This window comes from Kryptolebias marmoratus, linkage group LG11 (assembly GCF_001649575.2).
Source record: "Kryptolebias marmoratus isolate JLee-2015 linkage group LG11, ASM164957v2, whole genome shotgun sequence".
Lineage (NCBI taxonomy): Eukaryota > Metazoa > Chordata > Actinopteri > Cyprinodontiformes > Rivulidae > Kryptolebias > Kryptolebias marmoratus.
In genome coordinates this window covers 12,959,544-12,983,976 of record NC_051440.1, presented here as the reverse complement: position 1 = coordinate 12,983,976, position 24,433 = coordinate 12,959,544, and the positions used below count along the sequence as shown (strand labels likewise).

Genomic DNA, 24,433 nt, shown 5'->3' with positions numbered 1-24,433 from the left:
TTTTTTTTTTTTTTTTTATTCTTCTCGATGATGAGGAGGGAGGTGGGAACGAGATGCTTCAGCTTATCAGACTATTAAGGACCGGACTGCAATGAAAACTGGAAGCAGCTCGGTCAGAACCAGCCTACAGGACGGACTCGGCAATAAAAAAAAAAAAAAAAAAGGTCGCTGGGTTCAGGCGGAAGTAAAGAGGTCATATTAGCGGAACAATGGGTTACTGCAGTTCAGCTGCTCTGCTACACACGGAGCTCTACTGGGGCATAGGTACTTTCAAAGTACATCCATATATACCCCCGGAAGTACCCCTTACTTACTCTGTAATTACCCTCATATGTACACTGTCACTGTACCCCAATAAGTACCCTGTAAGTACCAAAACATGCACCTTGCAAGTACCCTTTAATCACCCTTATTTACCCCAATAAGTACCCTGAACAGACCTGTAATTACCCCCCATATCCACACTAAAAACCCTGGAATTATCCTGTACCATTCCAAGTACCCTGTAAGTATCTGTAATTACCCTATAAGTACCTTGTACAAACCTTTGTAAGTACCTTGTAACAACCCTGTATGTACTCCCTAAGTACCTGGCGATTGCCATGTAAGAACCTGTAATTATCCTATAAATACACTGATACAGACCTTGTAAATACCCTGTAATTGTCCTTAATGTACCCTCAGTAAGTACCTGTAATCACCCCGTTTGTGACCCCTGTAAGTACCCAGTATGTATTTCTTCATGTACCCGTATATGTACCCTTGTAAGTACTATATTGGTCACTGTTATCCCGGTCCCATAAAATAAGACATTAGACAGAAAAACAAGTGGTGTTGCACTGACCATTAACCATTTCATTTAATGTACGCACACAGAAATAAAAGGATAATTTCTGCCTTCTGTCATCTTCCAGTTAATATTGTCACCCACTACACAATCAAAAGGTGTTATTTCTTTAAAAGAATATCATTTAAAGTGAAAATAATGCTCCTCTGTATGCAGGTTTGCCCCTTTTTTGCCAGTTTTGATTTTTAAAAAAGTGCAAATCCATTGTTAAGTAGCAATACCAGACATAAATCTGTACTTTTCTCACCGTATAAGACACGATTGTCATCGAGCAGCACGCAGATAAGCTGAGATTCTGTTTAATTAGTTCATCTGCCTGTTTGTCAGGTTCTTCTTCTCTGACTCCAGCTGGCTTTCAAGGCTTCTCATCAAAATCCCAACAAAAGGAAAACAGTTTCATTCATAGATTTGTTATTTATACGAACAGTAGGTTACTTGAAAACATAAAGTGATAGTTTGTTTGAGTCACATCAACTTTTTAAAATCCATTTCTTCCCTTGAATCTTCCTTCAAATGAAGGTCAGCTCTCTGATTTGACTATTCAGATGGGAACTTTCCGGTCCTGCCTGTCCTTTGGGACGGTAGGATCTCCGCTGTCCTTTTAGAGTCACTTCTCACACGCATGTCCAGACATTTTCCCCGTCCCCTGGTAAGGTTCTGAGTCACTTGTTCATCACAGATGGTGAACAGCAGAGGATAAGAACATGTCAGCGGATGGGATCAGCCGAACATTTAGCTTTTCTGCACATTAAAGCGCACCTGGAGCAGTCGGTGCCGTGAAGACCTGACGGGATGTGTTGATAGAAGAGGGTCGAACCGGTAAGAGGAGACGGTTCCAGTCAGCAGGAGATTTGGAGTCAGCTGCAGCCTGACCCACATTCCTGCAGCCAGGCTTTGTTCATTTGGCTGAAAGCAGGAAAAAAGGAGAAGAAAAGACTTAGACTGAAGTGAACTTTCTGCTTTGTTTTTCATGCTGAGCTGCTTTAAAACTATATATATTTATTTATAAAGCCACTGCTCTTATGTCAAGGCTTCTAGGAAAATAGATCAAATACATCCTAAAGTTAAAATGCTCTTCTTCAAGTTTCCTAACGCTAGGTCTGGTGACTTCTCTCAGAATTACAGGACTCACGGTTCCTTCAAGGAATGCATGTCGCCCGCCACCTTACTTCCAGACTTGGAGCTGTTTTGTTCAAACCTTGACAAAAACTTAAAGCACAAACTCACATCTGCACCAAATTTCGCTGCAGTATCTTTAAAACTGACCGAATTACAGCAATTTTTGTGTTTTCTAAGGTGAGTGGGCTGTGGTGGCCATCTTGAATTGGGTTGGCTCCAAAGGTTTATCAGCTGTAGACGTACATCCAGTGAATATTTACTGGAAAATGTATTAAAGTCCGCCCAGTGGTTCATGAGATATTTTGCTAACAGACAGACGGAGTTGACTCCAAATAGTTCACGGCAGAGGTTTAAACAAAGCTCTTATGTAATCTGTGCGAGCTCAGATTGTGTGTTGGGGATCAGTTTCAGCTACCACATCAAATGTTAGGTCCAAGTGACGGGATTAAAGCAATTTTTGTGTTTTCTAAGGTGAGTTGGCTGTGGCGGCCATCTTGAATTGGGTTGGCGCCAAAAGTTAATCAGTTATTGAGGTTCATCCTGAGATGACTTTCTGCACATTTTATTCAAATTTGTATAGTGGTTTAGTAAATATTTTGCAAACAGACAGAAACACAAAGAAGGAAACAGACGGAAAATTTCAGTCTGAGACAAATGATGTTGCAGAATTTTTTTTTTATTTCAAAAATCTGATTCACCTTCCTAAAGCAGAGGAGGAATAGTTAGAATAATCCCTTAAAACCAACTGGAAACACAGAAAACTAACCTGGGAAATATTTTAAAACACTATTTTTAAACACTTCTTGTGTTTGTCACTGTGTTAATAAAGCCCAAACTGTAGAAAGAGGATGGTTTACAATTTGTTTATGTTATAATAAAGAGCAAAATAAAAGATTTCAACTGAAAAAGTTCAGCTTTTTACAGAAAAAAACAATCAAATAAGCATTACAAACGTATTTACACCTTAACCTGTAATCTGTCAACGCCAACTTCCTAAAAAATAAAATGTTCCAACATTTTCAGCTGATCTTTCAAAGTAAAACGATCCAATCCTTTTGCGCTGGGAGAGACTCTAAATCCACAAACAGCTGCTCATTTATGGAGGTACGCATCGAGCCAGAGATCCCCCGAGGTTTTTAGTGACCTGGAAAGGCAAAACATCAGTTATTAACACCGAGTTTATCAGACAGTTAACAACAAAAACAACAAAAAAAGACAATTTGCCTCATAGGACTGTTGGTAAAAGAAGAAGAATAGAGTCCCAGCTTTCTGATTTTGTTTAGATTTTTCTGACTGACAGGAGTTCACCCTCATTAGATCGTTACCTGACGACGTCCACCATGCCTCGCCACAGCGTTTTCATCTGGTAAGGAACCCCGTGTTTCTCACACAGAGCCCGAACCCGTGGGGCCACCAGGTGGTAGTTGTGACGCGGCATCCTGGGAAATAAACTAAAGAGAGGGTGGGAAAAACAAACAAACAAAAAAAAAGGATTAAACTTGACCCTCAGAGGTAACGGCTAACGTGTTTTACTGCTGCTTTGCAATGACCGGCCTTAAAAGACGTTAACTTTTTTTTATTCTGACTGGGTTTGTATTTGAAGTTATCTTTTCTATTCCTTTGACAGAACCAGAAGTCTCATCTGAGAACAGAAACTGCAAATTATCCGAAACCTGTGTGCTGGGTTTTTTTGAGGTAAAAGGTCAACTGGAAAACGACCAACACCAATAAACTAACGGGGCTTATTTCTAGATACCCGTCTCAGCAGTATTCTGTCAAACATTCAGCCTCCCGGGGTTTCTGGAACACACTCAACAGTGTCGCTAAGGCACTTAGTCGGGCTTTCGCCTAAAAAACAACACAATTCAGGCAAATGAATCTCTCAGCTCAGTAGTTTAACAGAAACAGGCGAACTCCCGTCTGTAGCGCACAGAGAGCTGAAGGCCTCTTCCTGCTGCTGGGATTTGATTCATATGAGAGCGATGTCACAAATAAAGCAGGTGTTCAGCGTTTGCTGGTGATGGCGAATGAGACGGGGCGCCTCGTAAAAGAGACATATTCACATGTGTAGAAATACTCTGAAACTGGATTGAGGCCACTAATAAAAAACAATAAAACATTTACCTGTTTATTTAAAAAAGAGCATAAAAACAGCTCAGAGAGAGACTTGTGATCCTGATGATTCGTTCAAATATTACATAAAAGTTGGACATTAAGTAAAAAAATCAATGTGCGCTGTTAAAACACGGGCGTACGATGAGTCATATGATGCATCATCTATTGATTCAGGCTCAAAGCTTCTAACCTGCAAGAGGCTCAGCTGATGAATGAAAGCCTGCTTTTCATTTGTTGTTATTATCTTCATCACAAAAGCTTCAGTGGTTTGTGAAGCCATCACTGGTATGTGTGCAACCAGACACCCCGAGCACCTGGTGAAGTCCCATCAATGCTACAGATTCATAAGTACCCAAGCCTGCGTCTCGCTGAGCTGCGACTGTTGGCGACAACAAGTTTCCAAAGTTCTTAAAATGTTCCCGAAGGTTCTCAGTTCCCTCGCTTTTCTGATGCTGAAACTAAGAAAAAAGAAATAAATCACAAAACAAATCTTCTTTTGGAGTAGTCACAAAGCGGACGCAGGCATTGGGAAACCGTCTCGGACTTGTCTCGAAACTGTCTCGATTTAGTTTTTCGTGAGAGAAATGTGAGAGAACTTTTGGAGCGGTTGGCAACCCATGAAACTAAACTGTGACTCAATGGAGACAGACAAAAAAGAGACCATTTGGGTATCGTGGGAGTTCAACAAAACTGACATATAAATAAAAATACATTTGCAAACCCAATGAAACACAACTGAGACACTTTGTGACTAAACTCTGGCATAATATATCTTCAAACTCCTGGTGAATTTTGGCCCAGATGTTGCGTTGCGCAGACCGAATTTAGTGAAAATCTGTGCATTGTCTCGCTATTTTATGTATCCAGCTAGTCTCAGCGGTGCAGTGAGACACAGGCTAGGGTGAAACGTGTGGCTGCAGGAACACACGTCGCTTGTCTCGAAGCTTCACACCCGCAACAAGCCTGCCCCGTGGAGCTTCCTCCCAGTGGAGATTATCAGCAAAACCGACAAGACACAAAATATCCGTAGCATCAGTAAACATTATGAACCGGCCGGCTGTCGCATGCTGTCAGGTTTAGAGTTCAGGTTTTGGTTTCTGACTCTTATTTACTCGTTGTTGTGACTGAACTTTGGGTTTAGTATTCTTGTGGTTTTAGTCATCATGCTTTGATTTCCTCAGCCGCCTTTGTTTCAGCTCCTCTTCTCTTATCACCTCAGGCCTGTATGATCTGGATTAATGAGGGTTCAGATGACCCAGGTGAGACGGTAACCAGCTTCACAATCCTGAAAATGGACCTGGAGTTACCTTCCTAAGATCTTCCTTTGTTGTACTCTGTAACTACAGAACAGAAGCTTTTCAGATCAGGCCGTGGACTTACTGGTGTTCGATTTGAAAGTTGAGGTGTCCGCTGAACCAGTCGTTAAAGAAGGACTGCTCGATGTTGCACGTGGCTTGTAGCTGGAATGGGAGAGGAGACACGAGTCCACATTAGTTCGGTATATTTGCTCATGTCTCTGTGGATGGAAGCGGCTGCAGACTGTCCTTATTTCTACTGTCGGTAAGGTAGGCACTTCTTTTTTAGCAAAAACTGATTTCAATCTTGGGGGGAGAAAAAAAGCGACACATATTCATCACAGAGCGGAAAAAAATAGAAACATTTAACGTCCTAAAGTCTAAGCCCAAGCAAACATTTCTATATGGTAACTTAGCTGGAATATCTAATAACAAAAACACATTATTATCAAGTCAACCCTGTGTGGTACATAAGGAAAGCAAAGTAATCTTTTTTTCTGCCTGAGATTTGACACGCTGTAGCGACCAGGAGGACATTAAGCAAATGTCTAACATAACGATGTCATTAGGAGACAGAAGAACAGCTCGGACATCGACTGTTTCAGACGGTTCAGGATCTTTATCGCCCACTGCTGAAGGTGGGAGGTTAATGTTTTTGCCCACGTCTGTGTTTGCTCGTTTGTCTGTACCGTTAGCAAAACATATCATGAGTCACTTAACGAATTTGACATCAACATCTACGAGTGTTAAACGTTTGGAGTCAACCTGATTCAAGATGGCTGCCACAGAAACACTAAAACTGGCTGTAATTTGTGCTTAAAATCTTCACATTACCTGCTGGAGTCATAAACCTCTGCACAAATTTCAATGAAAGTAGATGTTACATTTCCAACCCATTAAACTTTGGAGTTCAAGATGGCTGCCACAGCTAACTGACCTTAGCTTTACCTCAGTCAGTTTTATGGACATTGAAGTAAAACTTTGTGTACCAGTAGCTGACAGTCATTCACAACACACAGTCTAAGTACTATCAGATCACGTCGGATATCTTAATATTACATAACTTTGCTATTTTCAAGATTTTACCCAAAAAGTTCCAACTCTATCATTTCTCCTCACAAGATGAGCGCAGTTTGAACCTCTAGGGGAAAAGTGAAAAGGCCATTTGCTCTGCTGTTGCCAGAATAAAAGGGTTTAGTAAGATTGAGGCGGACGCTGATCGGTTCTGCAGGTAAAACTCAGCGTCGCGGCAGTAAGAGTTTGATTATAAGGCACACACCTGCATAGTCAGCCACTCCTGGTGCCGCTCATAATCGATATTCATTGGAAGATGGTTCATCTGAGTCACCCACACAAACCAGTGACTCTCCAGAAACCTGCAAAAAAAAACGTCAAGAAAAAGAACTTATGCGGCGGAGAGGTTCCGAGACGTTTATTCCTTCATTATCGGTCCTAAATGATGAAGACTGATCACCAACGTCCTCGATTCTTGTCTGTTTTTGTGTCTCACCTGACGAAGAAGATGAGTCCCAGCGAGCCCAGCAGGCCGTACAGCGGGACGTAACAGGAGAAGTAGCGAAGGTAAAACGACAAATACCACGCCAGGTCCTTCAGAGGACAAAGAAGTTCAGGTTGTTTTTCAAAATGCCTCGGAGGAGAAGTATCCTGACTCACTCATCTCATACCTCTAATCATAAAATGTTAGCACAATTTAAAATAAAAACATAGAAATAACTATGATTAATATGTTGACTGTGACTTTAATCATATTAGACAAAAAAAAATCCTAAATGTTTAATGTTTTGTTGCATTATTCTAGTTTAATTTAAAATTATAAACATTTCAGACGGTGAAGTTCCCAGATCTCTCTGCTTTATTGGTCAGGTCACGACTGCAGGCAGGCCCGGTCCAGTAATTCCACCATTTCTCCTCAGCCGTGTCTTTGCAGTATGGGTGAAACACGTTTAAAACAACAAGCTGCCTCACAGGCAGAGCGCATCACTCCTAAATCTCAAAACACTTTAATGCGTTATTGCCGCCATCAAGAACGGCGCACGAGCCACGGGCACCACGGCCCATTACTGGTAAAGATCCTGTGTTATTCTTCTTTTAAGCAAAGCTGGAATGCTGATTTATCTGTTTGCACGGTCCATCTCAGAAGCTCCTGAGTCCAGAGGAATTGAACAAAGTTAACGTCAAACTTCTTTTTTAGACCCTAAAGTCTGTAGTGGCATCTGTGAATCCATATTTTAGTGCTCATCAGAACTCTCATTTCCTTCACTCATTAGCTCAAAGATATTGTAGCATTAAAAAAAAAAAAGAAAATATGCAAAGTCTCTATTTTTTTCTCACATATTAGTAGATAAAGTGAAGATGCTCAGCTCATATGTGGTCTACCCTTTCATGGTTATGACTGTTTTTTGTTGTTTTTCCCTCATTAAGACTCCTTATTTTCCAAGATTCTAAATTTTTTAAGCGTTAAAGGTTGAAACGTAGGATTTGACGTTTCTCATCAAATCAAATAAAGGTTACAAAACCATAAAATATCTTCCTGTAAATAATAAAAGGAACCTTATTTCTGTGGGGTTTTTTTTTGGTTTTTTTAATTGCATTGTCCATAATATCTTGAGTTTTTTTCTCATTTGTGATTATAAAGAAATCCATTTATCACAAATAGAAACATTTTATGAAAAGTGAATCGTAGGCTGCTTCTTACCACCCAGTTGCGACGAGAGATCATGACATGGAGGACTTGAATGTTGAAGACGATTGGAATGAGCAGCGGTGGTCCCACTAAAGCAGAGAGGGAGACGCTCAGATCGTCTTTGAACACTTTGTGTTTCCCTTCAAAGACTTTCGACTTACCGAGAAAGAAGTACTGGTGTTGGTGATTATAGGGCATGTGTTTGATCTTCTTAATGCCGTACTGTAGGACGAGAAATGAGGACACGTTAATGTGAGGAAATGAGCTGCGTGATGTTTGACAAGGAGCTGGAAATACTTCTTTGAGCTTCTTGCCTCCACAGGTTGAACGGCTCCGAGCACAAAGATGCCTGACATGTTGACGTCAGGGTCCTTACTCAGGATGTTCGGTTTGGCGTGATGGTTGAAATGTAGGTGATTCCACCAGCCGGCTGAAGCTCCCTGTCCAAACAGGCCTTTTTAATACCCGAAATGCAGTCTACAAGAAAGTCAACGCAGTCTTAGAAAGGGTTACCTTCAAATGCCCGATGACAAACTTGTGCACCAGGTGGTTCCACTTGGACTTCTTGAAGACGGAAAGGTGACCGAAGTCGTGCTGCAGCCATCCAGCCTGAGACTGGTGAAGGCGAGGATGAACGAGTGAGTCTAAGGTGTTCGTGTTTTCGTGCTTCTGCAACAAGAACAGTTCCATTTCGATACCTGGGAGGTCGCCAGCATCACGGCACACAGCAACGTCACCGTCCAGCTCGTCCCCCAGTTGGACACCATCAGCCAGGCGAGGGCCTCCAGCAGCAGGATGTGACCCAGGTGGAGGCAGAAGAACAGCGGCTCGGCCCGGAAAAGACCCTCCTTCTCCGCCTGGACTCGTAAATCGTCGAAATCCTGCATGATCGCTGCCTGCAGAGAGGAAGAAAGCTGCAAAGGCGCTGCACCAGTGTGACATTCAAGGACACCAGATGTTCCTGTTACCCGTGCACCTGATGTGCGAACAGTCCGATCTGCTCTCCTCCTGAGACGTAAACGTAAAAGACTCACGTTTTTTTTCCCGTCCTGACTCGGCTCTGTTGCCGCCAGCTCTCCAACCAGCAGAGGCCTCAGAAACTTCTGCACAAGCTTTTGATCGGGATGAAAAGCAGCGAAGGCCTCCTGGAAAACAAATGAAGAAATCCTGTGAACTAGGCGAATAAAAAAATATGAACAACTCTGCGACGAGGTTACAGATTTTAAGTATAAAAAAAAAGATATCTTTAGCAAAATTTGTACTCGAATAAAAATTAAAATACACTCAAAAGCACTTTGAGTCGCCTCGTGCTGAAAAGTGCTATATAAATAAATGTACCTACCTACCTACCTACCTACCTCAAAAGATCCAAAGTTTAAGTTCTTGGTACAAGAAATTGTTTAACTTGATTTTTTTAGGATGTATGAACTTAATATCTTCACCAATATATAATATTAACACAATAATTAGTTAAACTGCTCCATATTGAAATGTTTGTGGATGTCTACTAAAAGGGTATAATTTTAGCATAAAACATTTAACTGCTGTAGGTGCAGATATACCCGTCAAAATGATAGATTTTGTGTCAGTAATAAAAGTACAGATGATCACAATTATTATTTAAAATAACATTTGGAGGTCTTCTGTTACAGCATGAGGTGATGTCTTTTATTGCAGGTCAGAGGTCACACACTTACAGGCATAGCATCAGCTACCTTTTCAGAGGAGGAGGGGGAAGGAAGAGGGGGGTGATGAGGATTGAAAGCCAACATTGTGATACGTAAGAAATCAGAAAAGGGATCAAGTTATTCTACAGCAAATTTCCACAAGATTAAACCTGTCAGTGTAGGTGTTAGAAACCGAAAAGTCGATGAATATGAATGTGATAGATTAATCCAAAGATGTCAAATTCATGAGGAAGAATCAACTCATCATTTCCGTAATGACAAGCCAAACTCAGCCATTCATTAGAGATGCAGATTTAAGAAACCCCAGTTAATGTCTTCAGGATTTATTATCACATTCATCCATTCATCCATTTTCTTCACCCGCTGTGGCTGTGGGGAGCTGGTGCCTGTCTCCAGGGAACGCTGGGTGAGAGGCGGGGGGACGCCCCTGGACAAGTTGCCAGTCCATGACAGGGACACATAGAGACAAACGAGACAAACAACCATTCACGCTCTCACTCACACCTAGGGAGAATTTAAGAGTTACTGATGAACCTAACGTGCATGTTTTGGGTCTGTGGGAGGAAACCGGAGCACCTGGAGAACACGTGAACTCCACACAGAAAGGCTGCAGCTGAGTTTCATACCTGTAACCTTCAAGCTGTGAGGCAACATTTATTATTACCATTGTTATTGTCGTTCAAGCTTCTCACAAATTCTCAAGAAAAACAAAGCCAGATCGTTGCTTGAAAGTTGAGCAAAGATAAAACGCAATCAAGGCCATTTTTAAAATCTAAACACCACAATCCATGAAGGAAAAGAACGATATTATAGAAAGAGTGGGCGTAGTTACCGTGGCATCCTCTCCGCCGTAGTGGCCGATGACATGAGACCCTCCCGGGTGTCTCTTGGCCCACTGGGTGATGTTATAAACCTTCCTGTCGATGACCAGCCACCTGTCATTCTTGCTTCTGTGTTTCTGGACCTCCTCCCAGGTGTAAACACCCGTCTCCCCCTGCTCCGTCTGCTGGCCTCCACCTCCCATCCTCACTGATGCTGTCTCTGATCCAACTGAAGGACCGGTCCGCCTCACCTGGATGGACACGTAACGAGCTGTCTTCGGTCAAAGCGAAACAAAATAAATGAGAGTCATGAGTGAAGCAGCAACAAATCCAACCTATATATGTGAATGATGTCCTTGTGGGTTTCAGATGAGAACCCCCTTAATAATAAATAGATATTATTGCAGCTATGACACAGCAGTAAGAAATATCTCAGAGAAACTCACCTAATCCAGATTTTGGCTGCTTTCTTCAGTCACATCAACAGGCAGGCTCACAGTTCCTGCTCACCCATTTCAAATAGACAGGACCATAAACCCATCCACCCTGATAGGCTCGGTTCCACAGCTCGAACTTCGAGCGGATCTTTCGACAGGTTCGGACCAATCGGAGCCCAGCTGCGGAGGTTTCGGAGCGCCGGGTCCGCCGGCGATAGGCTGGGGGAGGCGCTCGCCTTACCCCGGTCCGGGCGGTCAAAGGGAAGGATGATGATGATGGCGATGATGTTTCAGGAAGGAGACGCGGTGAAAGTAGGCGGCAGGTCACAAACAGCCTGGTTAGATTGGTTTTATTGGGTGTTTGTTTTCAGATCCGCTCGCGGCTCCCGACGAGCCTCACCGCCCGGAAAAAAAGGACTCCGACCGGATTCAGCGCCCGACTCTGGCGACGATTATTTTTTATTTTTTACGAACAAAACATGAAGTGTTTGTTATTTTATGACTTACTTTGGGAAACAGAGACACTCCTGATGTGATGGGGCGACACGAAGAAGAAGAACAACAACAAAAAAAAAAAAAAAAAAAAACAAGAAGAAGAAGAAAAAAGAAGAAGAAGAAGAAAAAACAGAAGAAGAAGAAAGAGTTTTTGGATGTTTGCTTCTGTAGTACAAAGTATTTATCTGCTATAATAAATGTCTTTTCTAGTTTGTAACAGAATATTCAGTAAAATAAAACAAATAAATAAAAGTTTTGGGTCTCAGCAATCTCACTGTGATAATCTGGTCTTCATTTTCAAAATAAAAGTCATTTAAAAATTTAAGCTATCCACACACACATATATATAGTATTCGCAGTGATTTGAATCTAATTTCTAATTAAAATAAAAAACAAAAACAGCTTCACTTTTATTCTGCACTTCTATTACAGAATAGAAGTCAAGTTGTTTTTGTTTTTAACGCTTTTTTAAAATTTACCATGTCCTTGATGACTGAGAATCTACACCAGAAAGCTAAAAAAAACTATTAAAACTTAAAAAAAAATGTAATTTAATTTATAAAGCAAAAAACAAGCTCCTTTTCCCCACTGCTCTGTTCTGGTGCAGAAGGTGGAGAACAGGGTTCGGGTCACTGCGACACTAAAGGTTTTTTACTGAATTCTGAGTTTAAAGTCAACCTTCTGGGACAGAAACAAAAAAGAAGAATATCAATGTGGCTTTAGTCCTCTTCCAGACACAGTTGTGTCATTTAAAAAATATATATTATTTTCATTCTCATGTCTTCCAAAATTAAAACCCTTTCAATTCCCAATCCTGTTTCTGTCACTCTTAGGCTCACCTTCAAGCCTGCAAGCACAAAAAGTGGTTTGTGTGTGTGTGTATGTGGTGGTGGTGGTGGTGTGTGTGTGGGGGGTGGGGGTGGGGGGGGATAGTTTGGCAGAATCTCCACAGAACATTAATCTCTATAATCTCCATTTTTACTCACTGATTTACACCCTTCTTGGATTTCAGACTGCTCCAACACACCTGATTTAAACCAATGGCTGATTAACGGGCTTCTGCAGAACATGAAGAGGTGATTTAACCACTGAATCAGGTGTGTTGGAGCAGGGAAACAAGTAAAACATGCAGGACAGTGGCTCTCCAGGACCAGGATTGTAGACCCCTGGTATAAGGTGTTAACTCAGACAGCAGGAAGAATGCAAAGCTGGGATCAGGGAGGATCTCCTGTGGGTTTTACTCTTCAGCATTTCGGGCAGATGTCCTGGACAACGTGTCAGTTTGACCACCTTCTGCACCTTTGTCATCCAGAACATTACAAACACCTCCAGGTGGACAGAAGACTGTCATGGTGTGCTGGTAAAAGTTGGTGAGTATTATAAGGGATCAGAACACGTCTGACTTAAAGCATGTTTCATTACGCTTTTAACAAACTGTCAAGTCTTTGTTTGTTTTGGAATTAGGGTGATTCTTCAGTATGAAAGCCGGTTATATAAATGCCAAGTTGGAGAGCTTTACAAAGTCCAAGGCAAACTCAGCTCATGTATATCACTCCATCCCGCAGTTGTGCAACACCTAACTTTAATAGGTCGCAGCTTTGTCGTGGAGCTAGATGATGACCTCATGCACACCTTTGTGGAAATAGAAGATAACGCTGGTGTAATATCAGTCACCTGATCTAAACCTCGAGGAACGTTTCTTAGAAAAAGAACTTCAGTTTACCCATTTATTCATCACTTTAATTATTTTTTTTATTTGTTAAAATGATAAAAGAAACTTGTTTAATGTGAGAATTTGTGTGCATGTGAATGCATGAAACACAAAATGTGTCCAGAGGTGTAGTTAGTGTTTATGTGCCTCACTTTCAGTCACTTTCAACATGTTTCATAAACTCTGATTAGCACTAATTAATGTGATGCATAATCTTGAGATTTCTTATCATATTTCAGTCAGTCTTGGGAGCTTGGACAGCAATAATTTTGTCATTTTCAGCCCATAAAAATGAATGAAATGCCGTTAGTGTGTTTTAAACATCAGGATATTTTGCAGTTTTTACTGCACAAAGAAAAACAGTGTTTAAAAGTGTTAAATACACACTTTACTCTTATTGCATACAAAGAGAAAACTTTCTTATGGCTTATATGGCTTAATGTTGAATCCTCTCCGCCATAGTGGCTGATGACTCTGAAGCCTCCCGGGTGTCTCTTGGCCCACTGGGTGATGTTATAAACCTTCCTGTCGACCACCAGCCACTGGTCGTTCTTGCTGCTGTGTTTCTGGACCTCCTCCCAGGTGTAAACACCTGCTGCCTTCCTGCTGCCCAGCTTTACCCGCTCATTTTGCTGGCCTCCATCTTCCATCCTGGATCCACCTGCAGCAAACTAAAGGGCCAATGTGACCCAAAAGTCCCAAATCTAAATGTAAAAAAAACAGTTGTCAGATAGTCTGCAGGCACAGCATGAAAGAAGCAGGAGTCTGTAACACAAGTTCATTAAAACAAACACAGGTGCAGCATCCTCATTCATGTTTAATATTGAAACCAGCAGCTGCAAGCACCAAACTGAGTTTGCATCCAATCTGAACTCTGAAACGGGTACATGTAGTAGGCAAATGCATTCAAATGTTAGCTAAGCTCCATTCTTGTCATCATCTAAGCTATTTACATAAAGCAAAATGTCAAAACACACAAAAAATACAATCATAGCATTACAAAAAAAAACTGTTCCCTGAGTATATCCTCGTCTCTAATGGATGGTTGGTTGTTCACTTATCAAATCACAACATGGACTTCAACATGAACATAAACTTACTGAATCCAGAAACTCAGACTGGGCTTCAGTCACAGGAACAGTTGTTTGCTGCACTGGCTACTGGAGTTGTTTGAATTAGCAAATGTAATCAAACTTATCGGTTTCCTGCCTTTCCTCTGAAGTTTCTCAAACAGAAAAAGGATTTGTGTGTTTGAGGCCAATCAGAGCTCAGCTGTCACATGTTGAACCCCAGCTGTGTGTGCAATAACCTCAATAATATGCTCATTTGAATATATCAGGGTTGTCTCAGAGTGACCACCAAAATATCTCTTTGCTAAATATCCAAATATCTCACCTACGAGCCGGCTTTGGGAGATGCTGGTGGGTTCATGGAAATGAGAGCAGAGCCTGTTGGAGAGAAAGCCTAACAGAGGATAGTAAAGGGCTTATAGACTCTGACGGGACATTTGCTTATCAACGAAGCATTCAAACTAACGATGTCGTCCAAGGTCAGAGCTGTGGACCTGGACTGACCTGTCCCTCCTACAGCATGTGGCAAAGACACGTCACCAAACCTTCCTTTGCTTTCTATCATTCGAAATCAGGCATGTTCAGATTTGACGTCACTGTATAAAAAGTAGGGAAAAGTTTAACTGGACGGGGTTGTGTTTGCTGTCAGTCAAACTGTTCCTGTTAGAGGCAGATTAACCTGTGACCTGGCTTCGCCTCTTATCTGCCCAATAGAGAAGCTATTAAATAAAAACCTCAGCTGTAGCAGAAACTAAAAAAAAAAGAACTGCTCCACGACAGTTAAAATTGCAGCTGTAATAACCACCATTTTCCCCCACTTTGCGGCACTCCGAGGCAGTAATTTTTCTAAACTTTGTGACAAACAAACAAAACGCTAAGACGAGCTGTAACTTAAGTTGGACAAAGGAAAACACAACTGTGACACGGCTTGTGTTTGGAGCTGGGAAATCTGGATTAAAATAAACTGTATTTGTTCAGACGGACAGCAATACAGATAGTAAACACCACAGAAACTCCAAACTCCACAAAAACCAATCTGTTTACCAATTAAAGGTCAACAATATTGTTTTATTGCAGTAAAAACTTGCTTGTAGGAATCTAAGAAGACAAAAACAACCAAACTTTATTGAGTCCAGTTCGTGGAGTTGTCAGGATTTATGCAAACTGAACAGTCTGAGTGGTGCTGATTGGTAAATGTTACTAAAAAAAAAAACAGCCCCAAGTTTTCATTTACAAACTCTTTAGGTGGCTGATCAGATTCCAGACATTTGGATTTGTGATTTAGTTGTCGTATCATTTTCAGTCATGAGGATTTTCAGTTAGTATTTCGCTGTAATAACAGGAAACCTGATCAAAAATAAATAAATCAAATACACTGTTTGCTGTTCCATATGAACCATGCAATTAGATGAATTGTTTTTACTGTTGTAAGTGCTATGCAATGCTTAAAAAAGACCAGATATTTACAAATAAAACAGCTGGTGGGTGTTTTCTGACACCATTTTTTCCAAGAACATGAACAATTTATTGCATATGTGAAAAAAAAAAATCAAGCGATGCTGCTGGAAAAGTTACAGGTTTGACAAAGAAACATAAATTACCATTGTGTGCTTTGTTTATGTCATTTAGGTCTCATAACATAAACAAGTATGTCTTCTTTTTATCCTTGACGCTCATTGTTACAAAGTAAGACAACAGTTATTTCTTTTAAATATTTCCGTTTCATTTTATTTTTTTCTAAAACCTCGACGTACTTCCACGTAAATGCATCTCATCTCAAAACAAACCCAACAACTTCACTTTAATACAAACAAAATGAAAGCCTAAATTTGTAATAACCGACTAGATTTCCAGCGTCACACAGATTCAATCAGTGTTTACAGCAAAACGAAGCAAAAAAATGCCACTTCCTTCATGTTCAGCCCATCATTTGTGGAGATATGCATCAAGCCAGAGTTCCCCTGAGGTTTTCAATGAGCTGAAAAATGAAAGAGAGAAAAATGGGGATAAAATATCAGTTTTTGTAAAGGAAACATCTGTCTTAAGCCGTGGATCAGTTCAGTCCTTGCACTGCCCGGTCAGACAGACGAATTTGATTTAGTGTTTTGTTGCTGAGTTTACCTGACAATATCAACCATTCCTCGCCACAGAGTTTTTATCTCATAGGGAATCCTGTGTTTCTCACACAGAGCACGAACCCGCGGGGCCACCAGGTGGTAGTTGTGGCGAGGCATCCTGGGAAACAAGCTTAGGGAGGAGAAATTAAAAATGCACGTCTGTTAGATGAAACAGAAACCAAAAGTCTCATTTCCAACACCCTGGAGTAAACACTCTCAAGGAGGCTGAGCTCCGTGGTCACATGATAGTCGGAACATCCTCTCCCTTATTATACACTAGAACCCCCACCCTGATCTTGGTCCTCTATGCAACAGCAAACAAGGTGTGTTAATCATGACAGCCAAACAATATTCAGAGCCTCAGGGCAAATATCATCCACTCCTAGTGCCCTGAGCTGGAAAGCTTTTTAACTACCTCAGCAACCTCTGCAAGGGTAATGGCCTCGCCTTCCCTCGAGTCCTCAGACTCTGCCTCCTCAGCGGTAAACATGGTGGCCAGATGGAGGAAACCCTTAAAGAGTTTCTTCCACCGCTTCCACCCAGTCCGGGTCAGCGGTTCTCCTCCCAAAACTTTTTCTGAGATGCCAGATATTTTGCTAAAGCTTCCTTAAACCCAACTAAAAGTCCATCCATTTGGCCTCTCCTAAATCCACCAGAGTTTTAGCTTCTGAGACCACCACAGCTGCAGCCGTTTAAGCCATCTGGTAGCTGTCCGCTGCTTTAGGAGGCCTCCAGGACTGTGCCTTTCCCACATGAGAAAAAAAAATTAAAAAATGGGACAACCCTACTTTGAGACGTGGTTGCAAAAAGCACAAGGGGCTAAGGAGAAGGAAAAAGTGATAAAATATTGCTCAAACTAAATTATTTGACTTACTGGTGTTCAATTTGAAAGTTGAGGTGTCCACTGAACCAGTCATTGAAGAAGGATTTTTCTATGTTACACGTGGATTGTAACTGAAAATAAAAGAAGAAATGAGTGTAGCTATCTTAAAAATTTCATCATTGGGTAATTCACATAGTAGGGAGTTAGCCTAAAGCACAGTTATGGTATCCCTGCTTAACGTGCTAAAATAATACAGAAAGTTACATCTTACTGTGTATTTAGGTTTGTTACACAAACAATAAAACAAAGGGCAACAATCCAGATCATTTTTTTGTAATCTTGGCACAAGGCTAGACTTTAACTCATGTTATATTGTTTGATCAAAGATCTCAAGATCCTAAGAACTGCCTCCAATAAGAAGAACGGCAGATACAAATCTGCTTTGTGGAAGTCATGATTCATGTTAAACCAGGTACCTGCATGGTCAGCCAGTCCTGGTGCCTCTCATACTCAATCTCCATTGGTATATGATTCATCTGAGTCACCCACACGAACCAGTGGCTTTCTAAAAATCTGTCAAATAAACGATAAAAAGTTATTCACCAAATCTGGAGTTTGAGCTAGCAAATGAAAAGCAAAAAAATGCTCATCGCTTTGTAATGAAGATTTTTTTCATCACGAGGCATCAATTGTCTTTGACAAATGAACAAATCAAGTAATACGTCTCATTAAATCTGCGATTTAGTTCATTGGAGTTACTTGCCTGACAAAGGTCAGGAGTGCCAATGAGCCAAAGAAGCCATACAGAGGTAAATAACAGCAGAAGTGGCGAAGGTAGTATGTCATGGCCCAAGCCAAATCCTTCAAAACAAAAGGGTTATGCAGTTTCAAAACTGGTCAAAAGAGTATCAATTATCTTATATTTTCATAAACTACAGATACGCACAATGGAAAATAAAAACCCAGATGGAGAGGTAGAAGAAATGAAACTGCCTGTGTTGGATTTGATTTACAACATAGACATGATCAGTCCTCTGCTTTTGGCCCTGCATGTCAATACCCATCACTGGTCTTTGAAGGAACTAAATTGCCATAAAATTAGACAATTCCATCTGCGTACTTATTTTTTGTCATCAAGTATTGTTCTAAATATATTTATCAAAGGATAAATATGTCAAAGTCCAGAATCTTACCACCCAGTCACGACGGGAAATCATTGTCTTCATTATCTGAATGTGGAAGTACACTGGAATGAGCAGCGGTGGTCCCACTGCAACATAAAATAACAATATTAATAATTATTCCTGACTGGTTTTTAATCATTCAATGTTTTTTGTTTTTACTTTATTCAAACATACCAAGAAAGTAGTACTTATGTTGGTGATTATAGGGCATGTGTTTAATCTTTTTGATGCCGTACTGTAACAGAGAGAGGTACAGCATTACGTGAGCAGCTCGGACGTATGAAAGTTTAAAGTACTTTTAAAAAACCCGTTGAGCTGCTTGCCTCCACAGGCTGGGTGTTCCCAAGCACAAAAACATGCAACATATTGACATCAGGGTCTTTCCTGAAGATGTTCGGTTTGGCGTGATGCTGGAAATGGCGATGGTTCCACCAGTTGGCTGAAGCGCCCTGTTAAAGAAAGAAAAGAAAGAGGATTTTAACGCCAGGGTAAACTTTACAAAACAGCATATTTGACGTTTTAAAAAGGGTTACCTTCAAATGCCCGATGACAAACTTGTGCACCAGGTGGTTCCACTTGGACTTCTTGAAGACGGAAAGGTGACCGAAGTCGTGCTGCAGCCATCCAGCCTGAGACTGGAGAGGAAAAGATGAAGAGATGCTTTTTGTTTCCGTCCGACTTCTTTACGTTTAACAGGTGAGCTATGATTCTCTTCTGGGTTGAAAATTACCTGAGCGGTCGCCAGCATCACAGCACACAGCAACGTCAGCGTCCAGCTCGTCCCCCAGTTGGACACCATCAGCCAGGCGAGGGCCTCCAGCAGCAGGATGTGACCCAGGTGGAGGCAGAAGAACAGCGGCTCGGCCCGGAAAAGACCCTCCTTCTCCGCCTGGACTCGTAAATCGTCGAAATCCTGAATGATCGCTGACTGCAGAGGAGAAGAAAAAAGCACAGTCAAACAAAAGTGCAACGAATCAAACACAAGTATCCAGAAGTTCCTGAAACTGTCGGACTCTCAGTGAACTTCTTTTAAGGACTCACGTTTTTTTTCCCGTCCTGACTCGGTTCTGTTGCTGCCAGCTCGCCAACCAGCAGGGGCGTCAGAAACTTTTGCACAAACCTCAGGTCAGGATGAAAAGCAGCGAAGGCCTCCTGCGGGAGGAAAATGACGACTCGAATAATGACTTCAGAGAGGCAGAAACAGCTCCTAAATTCCAAAAATCCTGAAAATAAATAAAACCTTCAGGCACTTTTTGCCCCCGCTACGTTTATTTCAAAATAAACACAGAAACAAGCCTGAGACAGTAAAAGTACTCCCTGCACAGGAAACAATTTCTCTAATGTTTTATAGTGTATGAAATGTGTTTATGTGACGTTTTCATTGTGTTTAAACTGTGCCGTCAGAATGTTAGCTGCATTTTACTACTGTTGATCAAGATGGAGCAGCTTTTATATACTAAACAGGTCTGTCCAAAAGTCTGGAGTCTCTTTTATTTAGATTTTGATTTAAGGACCCAGACCTTCTTGTAAATCTTAAAGACTGCAGGAACATCGCTCTTTGAATATGACTGTTGATATCCAGGCTGTGACAGCATTTTTCCAAGTAAAAAAAAACACTATTATTAGCCAGAATGGCAATAAAGATTTGCACAACTGATCTTGACTGGTCAGGATGACATTTAGAGATAATCCACTATTATGGCATGGGGTGATGTGTTTATTACAGATTGCGCTCAGTTACACGTAAAAACACTGGTCAAAGGTCACACTTATATTCGTTTAACATTCGCTATTTCTGCTTTTGGCCTTCTAAATTAAAATAGGAAGATTGCAGATATCCCCAGTTTTTATCTATATATCTATAGTTCATTGTTTCTGAATAAAATTACAGCTCATCTTGAAATGTGTCTCCAGGCTAAAGTTTCCTGTCTAAAGAGGTAAAACCTGTTCTGGTATTTTAAATTGGGCACAATCTTATGTGAGCAGCGGCACACGACATCTGACACGTCCTCATCATTTATTCAGCAGAAAACAAAGCTGGGACCCAGAGAGCGTAATCTAAGAACGCCCCTTAACGCTCCCGAAGGAGTCGAGACGGTAAGCAGCATTCAGGCGCTGCTAATTAAATCCACTCGATCCCCGTCAAATCATCCCCGAGCGTGAGCTGCTCTACGGCGGCGGGGCTTTTGGCAGATTGATGGGTTCAGGTGAGCGTCTGTGTGTGTGTGTCTGTGTGTGTGTGAACACCGCGCCAAGAAGCCTTTGTTTCTGCACATCAATCTGGGAAGGATCGTAAAACATTACCAAACCATTTGGAGTCCTTATCCAGCACCAAAGAAATTAAATAAATCAACATGTAGAAAACAAGCAATACTTTAGCCTATATCAGCAGGAGTGGATGTCCCAGTGTGTTCAGGCCAGAGTCAATTAAGCTGCATCCCTCAGACAGTTAGCATTTTATATTTTATGTCTGAAAAGACATGTCAGAAGAACGTCTTTTTTGTCTCTAACAGAAAACAAATTTTAAAAAAGTACAAATCAAAACAGCACAGCTTAGATTTGAATGGTTACACCTGAACGCACCACAGGGCTTTTCGAACAGATGAGAGCAGAGCTTTGCCCACTGACAGAAACAGCACCATGCATGGTGGAGGAGACGTGATGGTTTGGGCCTGGTCTGCAGCCACGGCACAGAGCTAAAATATGCCCCAAATTATTTCAGTGACTGAAAAGAACTAAATCTAAGTGTTCTGACTTCTGCTTCATTAAAATGTAATTTACTTAGGATCTATTTTTTTTTTAATGTACAGACATGTCATAATTAGAATTTGCATTTATGTTTTCATGAAAAGAGCGGTTACCGTGGCGTCCTCTCCAGCATAGTGGCTGATGATTCTGGAGCCTCCCGGGTGTCTCTTGGCCCACTGGGTGATGTTATAAACCTTCCTGTCGACCACCAGCCACTGGTCGTTCTTGCTGCTGTGTTTCTGGACCTCCTCCCAGGTGTAAACACCTGCTGCCTTCCCTCCGCCCGGCTCCCCCTGCTCCGTCTGCTGGCCTCCGCCTCCCATCCTGCCTCTGGATCCACCTGCAGCAAAAAAACTAAAGGACCAGTCTGAGCCCCGAAGCCTCAAACCTGGACACTCTGCAGACAGGGTGTGGAGGAAGCAGGGGTTAGAGTTGCATCACACTGAAACAGGAGTTAACTAAAACAAACACAGGCGCAGCATCTTCATTTATATTTAATGATGAAATCAGACAAGCTGCAAGCACCAAACTGAACTGGACATGGAGTTGTTTTAAAGCTTTGCCTAACTCCAAATATATGATCACTTAATTAGTTTTATGACTGGTTCACCTATCGGGTCCCAACAGGAACAGTTCGGAAACTTACAGAATCTGTTTTGGTGACTTTCTCCCTCTCTCTCTGCGCTTCAGTCAGAATCTGCGCTCCTGCCCGGCGGATCCATTCTTCTCAAATAGCGCCATAAAAAGCTCATCCCTTCTCCTCCTGCCCGCCCTCATAGGCTGCGCTCATCGTCTCATGCATCCTCTCGGGCAAAACAAACTCTGAACGGATCATTCGAGCGTCCCTGGCCAATGGGCGCGCGGCGGCCGCACGTTGGAGCCCTGCGCGCCGCGCGATAGGTTTAATGAGCGCCTCATTTGGATATGGCAGGGGTCGTCTGAGCGACCAGAGGGTGGTGGTAGGGGGTGGGGGAGTCTCACCTCCGGAGCCGCTCTGGGAGATGCTGCTGGTTCGTCAGGGAGGAATAAACGCGCACAGAGAGAGAGAGAGACTGATCCACCGAGGGCAAATCAGCTCCTTAATTCACCTACAAATGGAGACTGAAACACTCCACCTGCACCCGATTTGTCCCAAACTAATGTTTGACACTGTGAGTTTTCTTTTTTAAAGAAGGCATTTTGTTCCAGTGTTAAACCAAACTCCTACTGTGATGATAAAAGATTGAGTTTCACCTGTTTTGGCCAAACCTCGTTAATAAAATGATTGGGCTCCCGTGTTATCGCGAGATTTGGGGCATCCTTGGAGCGTAGGTGTTAGGGACGACGCTCGGCTACCACCCCATCAAACTTTACCTCAATTTGATTGAGCTTTAAGCATTTCTGTGTTTGGCCAACCCAGATTGGACTGAATCCAAAAGGTAATCAGCTGTAGATGCAGCCCAGTCATCACTTTTAGAGGGTTTCATGAGATATTTTGTAAACAGACAAACACAGTTGACTCCAACTGTTAGTTAATGCTTAATGTTTAAAGCAAAGAGCACTTGTTGTGAATTACATTCGGCTCCAACTACACCAAATCTTAGCTCACTAGCTGTAAAATTAACTCAATTACAGACATTTGTGTGTTTTCTAAGGTCAGCTGTCTATGGTGGCCATCTTGAATTGGATTGGCTCCAAACTTTAATCAGTTGTACAGGTACATCCCAAGATTATTTCCTGTAAGTTTCATTAAAATCTGTCCAGCAGGACGCGAGATATTTTGCTAACAGATGGATAAAATTGAAAACTGTTAACACCAAGCTTTTTAATACAGATCTTGTGTGATCAGTGATTGCTCAGAGTATACGTTGGGGATCAGTTTCAGACCAAACTTTAGTTCAATGTCTGTAAAATTGATTGCGGTAAAGCTATCTTTTTCTTTACTGTGGCAGCCATCTTGAATTGCATCGACTCCAAAAGGTGATCGGTTATATTGTTAGCGAACACACACACTGACACAGCCACAAACATTATTGCTCTGCCTTCAGTGGCCAGTGATAATACAAAAAGCATCTGTAATCGTCCCTGTTCATGTGCTGCCCGGGTCACTCAGGGGAACATCTGCGTTCAGCACACAGGCCTCAGCAGCCACGACCTTTCACCTTTCACCACCCGAGGTCTCTGCCTGCCTGTCTCCTGCTTACAGCCCATCGTGTCATTTCAGGGACGTCTGAATGCAGCTCAGATTTTTGCAGATCAGCTCTTTTGGTCTTCAGCGTATCAGACCCGATTACGCTCAAGCAGCTCGCGAGCCCGTCTGACCGTTTGTCTGCCTCCTCCACGGGGGCAGCTCGTCAGTCTGACAGAAGCTCCGACAAATCTGACCCCGCTGGCTTTTTCAGCCGTTTCATCCACGTCACAACTAACAAAACACTCTGCCAGTCATGAAACCTGCCACATACGACTTTTACAGTTTTTATACTTCTTCATAAACCTGTTTCTGATGTCGGTCAGGTTCAAGTTCCTGTAACATTTACCTGTCCACACAGGTAAACCCACTTCAAAACACAACTCTCTGTGCAGGAGCTGGTTTTCTGTACTTTTTAGCTTTCTCTGGCAGAGCCCCAGGAGCCAAACCTCTCCAACATGTTAATATGGTGATTCTGCAGAGGGAGTCTTTGACTCACGTGGAGGAGGTCAAGTATCTGGGAGTCTTGTTCATTAGTGATGGCCGAATGGAGCGGGGCCTCGACCGCAGAATGACGGCACTGGTCCGATCTGTCGGAGAAGCCACAAGGATGTACGGGTCTGTTTGCATTCCAAACCTCACCATTGGTCATGAGGTATGGATCATTAAAGAAAGAATGAAATCCCGGTTTCAAGCAGCTGAAATGAGTTTCCTGGGGGCTCAGCCTTAGAGATAAGGTGAGGAGCTCCATCATCTGGGCAGAACTTGGAGTAGAGCCACTGCTCCTCTGCATCGAAGAAGTCAGCTGAGGTAGTGCAGGCATCTCCTGCATGGGTGCCTCTTTCTGGATGCTTTCAGGCACGTCCAACTGGGAGGACATCCCAGGGCAGACCTTGCTGGAGGGAATATGTATCCTCTCTGGCCTGGGAACGCCATGGGATCCATCAGGAGAAGCTGGAATGTTACTGGAGCAGATGATGTCCGAGTTTCCCTCCTGGACCTGTTGGTTTTGCTACCCAACCACAGATAAGAGGAAGATGGATGGATAGATGAATGGAGGGATTTTTTTTTTTTTATTTGTTGATGATGGGG

The 24,433-nt window shown here is 42.2% G+C and overlaps 2 protein-coding genes across 6 annotated transcripts in view; both read right to left on the bottom strand.

Annotated features, from left to right (window-relative positions):
* The window catches only part of fads2 (fatty acid desaturase 2), a 27,680-nt gene extending 6,150 nt beyond the window's left edge, over positions 1-21,530 (bottom strand). The window contains exons 1-12 of one of the 3 annotated variants that reach the window (XM_017405958.3): positions 21,288-21,530; positions 19,468-19,578; positions 19,157-19,354; positions 18,960-19,061; positions 18,750-18,875; positions 18,601-18,661; positions 18,436-18,512; positions 18,006-18,103; positions 17,719-17,815; positions 17,294-17,373; positions 16,424-16,549; positions 15,350-16,280 (exon numbers count right to left, since the gene is read on the bottom strand). In XM_017405958.3, coding sequence (XP_017261447.1) covers positions 16,229-16,280; positions 16,424-16,549; positions 17,294-17,373; positions 17,719-17,815; positions 18,006-18,103; positions 18,436-18,512; positions 18,601-18,661; positions 18,750-18,875; positions 18,960-19,061; positions 19,157-19,354; positions 19,468-19,578; positions 21,288-21,497 — 1,338 coding nt within the window. In that variant the 5' untranslated portion in view covers positions 21,498-21,530 and the 3' untranslated portion in view covers positions 15,350-16,228. Of the gene's footprint in view, positions 1-13,824; positions 13,937-14,627; positions 14,738-15,349; positions 16,281-16,423; positions 16,550-17,293; positions 17,374-17,718; positions 17,816-18,005; positions 18,104-18,435; positions 18,513-18,600; positions 18,662-18,749; positions 18,876-18,959; positions 19,062-19,156; positions 19,355-19,467; positions 19,579-21,287 lie in introns of those variants that run through there. The other 2 variants (XM_025003663.2, XM_017405957.2) reach the window with 2 other exon arrangements.
* On the bottom strand, positions 2,625-11,606 carry LOC108230084 (fatty acid desaturase 2). Of its 3 annotated transcripts, none has more exons than XM_025003665.2 (13): positions 11,036-11,606; positions 10,601-10,840; positions 9,115-9,225; positions 8,779-8,976; positions 8,594-8,695; positions 8,395-8,520; positions 8,242-8,302; positions 8,093-8,169; positions 6,887-6,984; positions 6,656-6,752; positions 5,462-5,541; positions 3,292-3,417; positions 2,625-3,110 (listed from the first exon to the last, which is right to left on the bottom strand). In XM_025003665.2, the coding sequence occupies exons 2-13, from the start codon at positions 10,790-10,792 to the stop codon at positions 3,059-3,061; spliced, it is 1,320 nt and encodes a 439-aa protein (XP_024859433.1). In that variant the 5' UTR covers positions 10,793-10,840; positions 11,036-11,606; the 3' UTR covers positions 2,625-3,058. The 3 variants fall into 3 exon arrangements, with proteins under 3 accessions (XP_024859433.1, XP_017261448.1, XP_017261449.1); XM_017405959.3 differs by having other exon boundaries at positions 10,601-10,864; positions 11,036-11,605; XM_017405960.3 differs by having other exon boundaries at positions 10,601-10,860; positions 11,036-11,605.
* Positions 21,531-24,433: the final 2,903 nt, after the last annotated feature.

Bases quoted from the DNA above. Each gene is read 5' to 3' on its own strand.
- LOC108230084 (XM_025003665.2), bottom strand. From the start codon at position 10,792: ATGGGAGGTGGAGGCCAGCAGACGGAGCAGGGGGAGACGGGTGTTTAC. The intron at 8,303-8,394 runs GCAAGAAGCTCA...CTCGTCCTACAG, and splicing joins GAGCCGTTCAACCTGTGGAG to TACGGCATTAAGAAGATCAA. The intron at 3,111-3,291 runs GTAACGATCTAA...TTGCCTTTCCAG, and splicing joins GGCATGGTGGACGTCGTCAG to GTCACTAAAAACCTCGGGGG.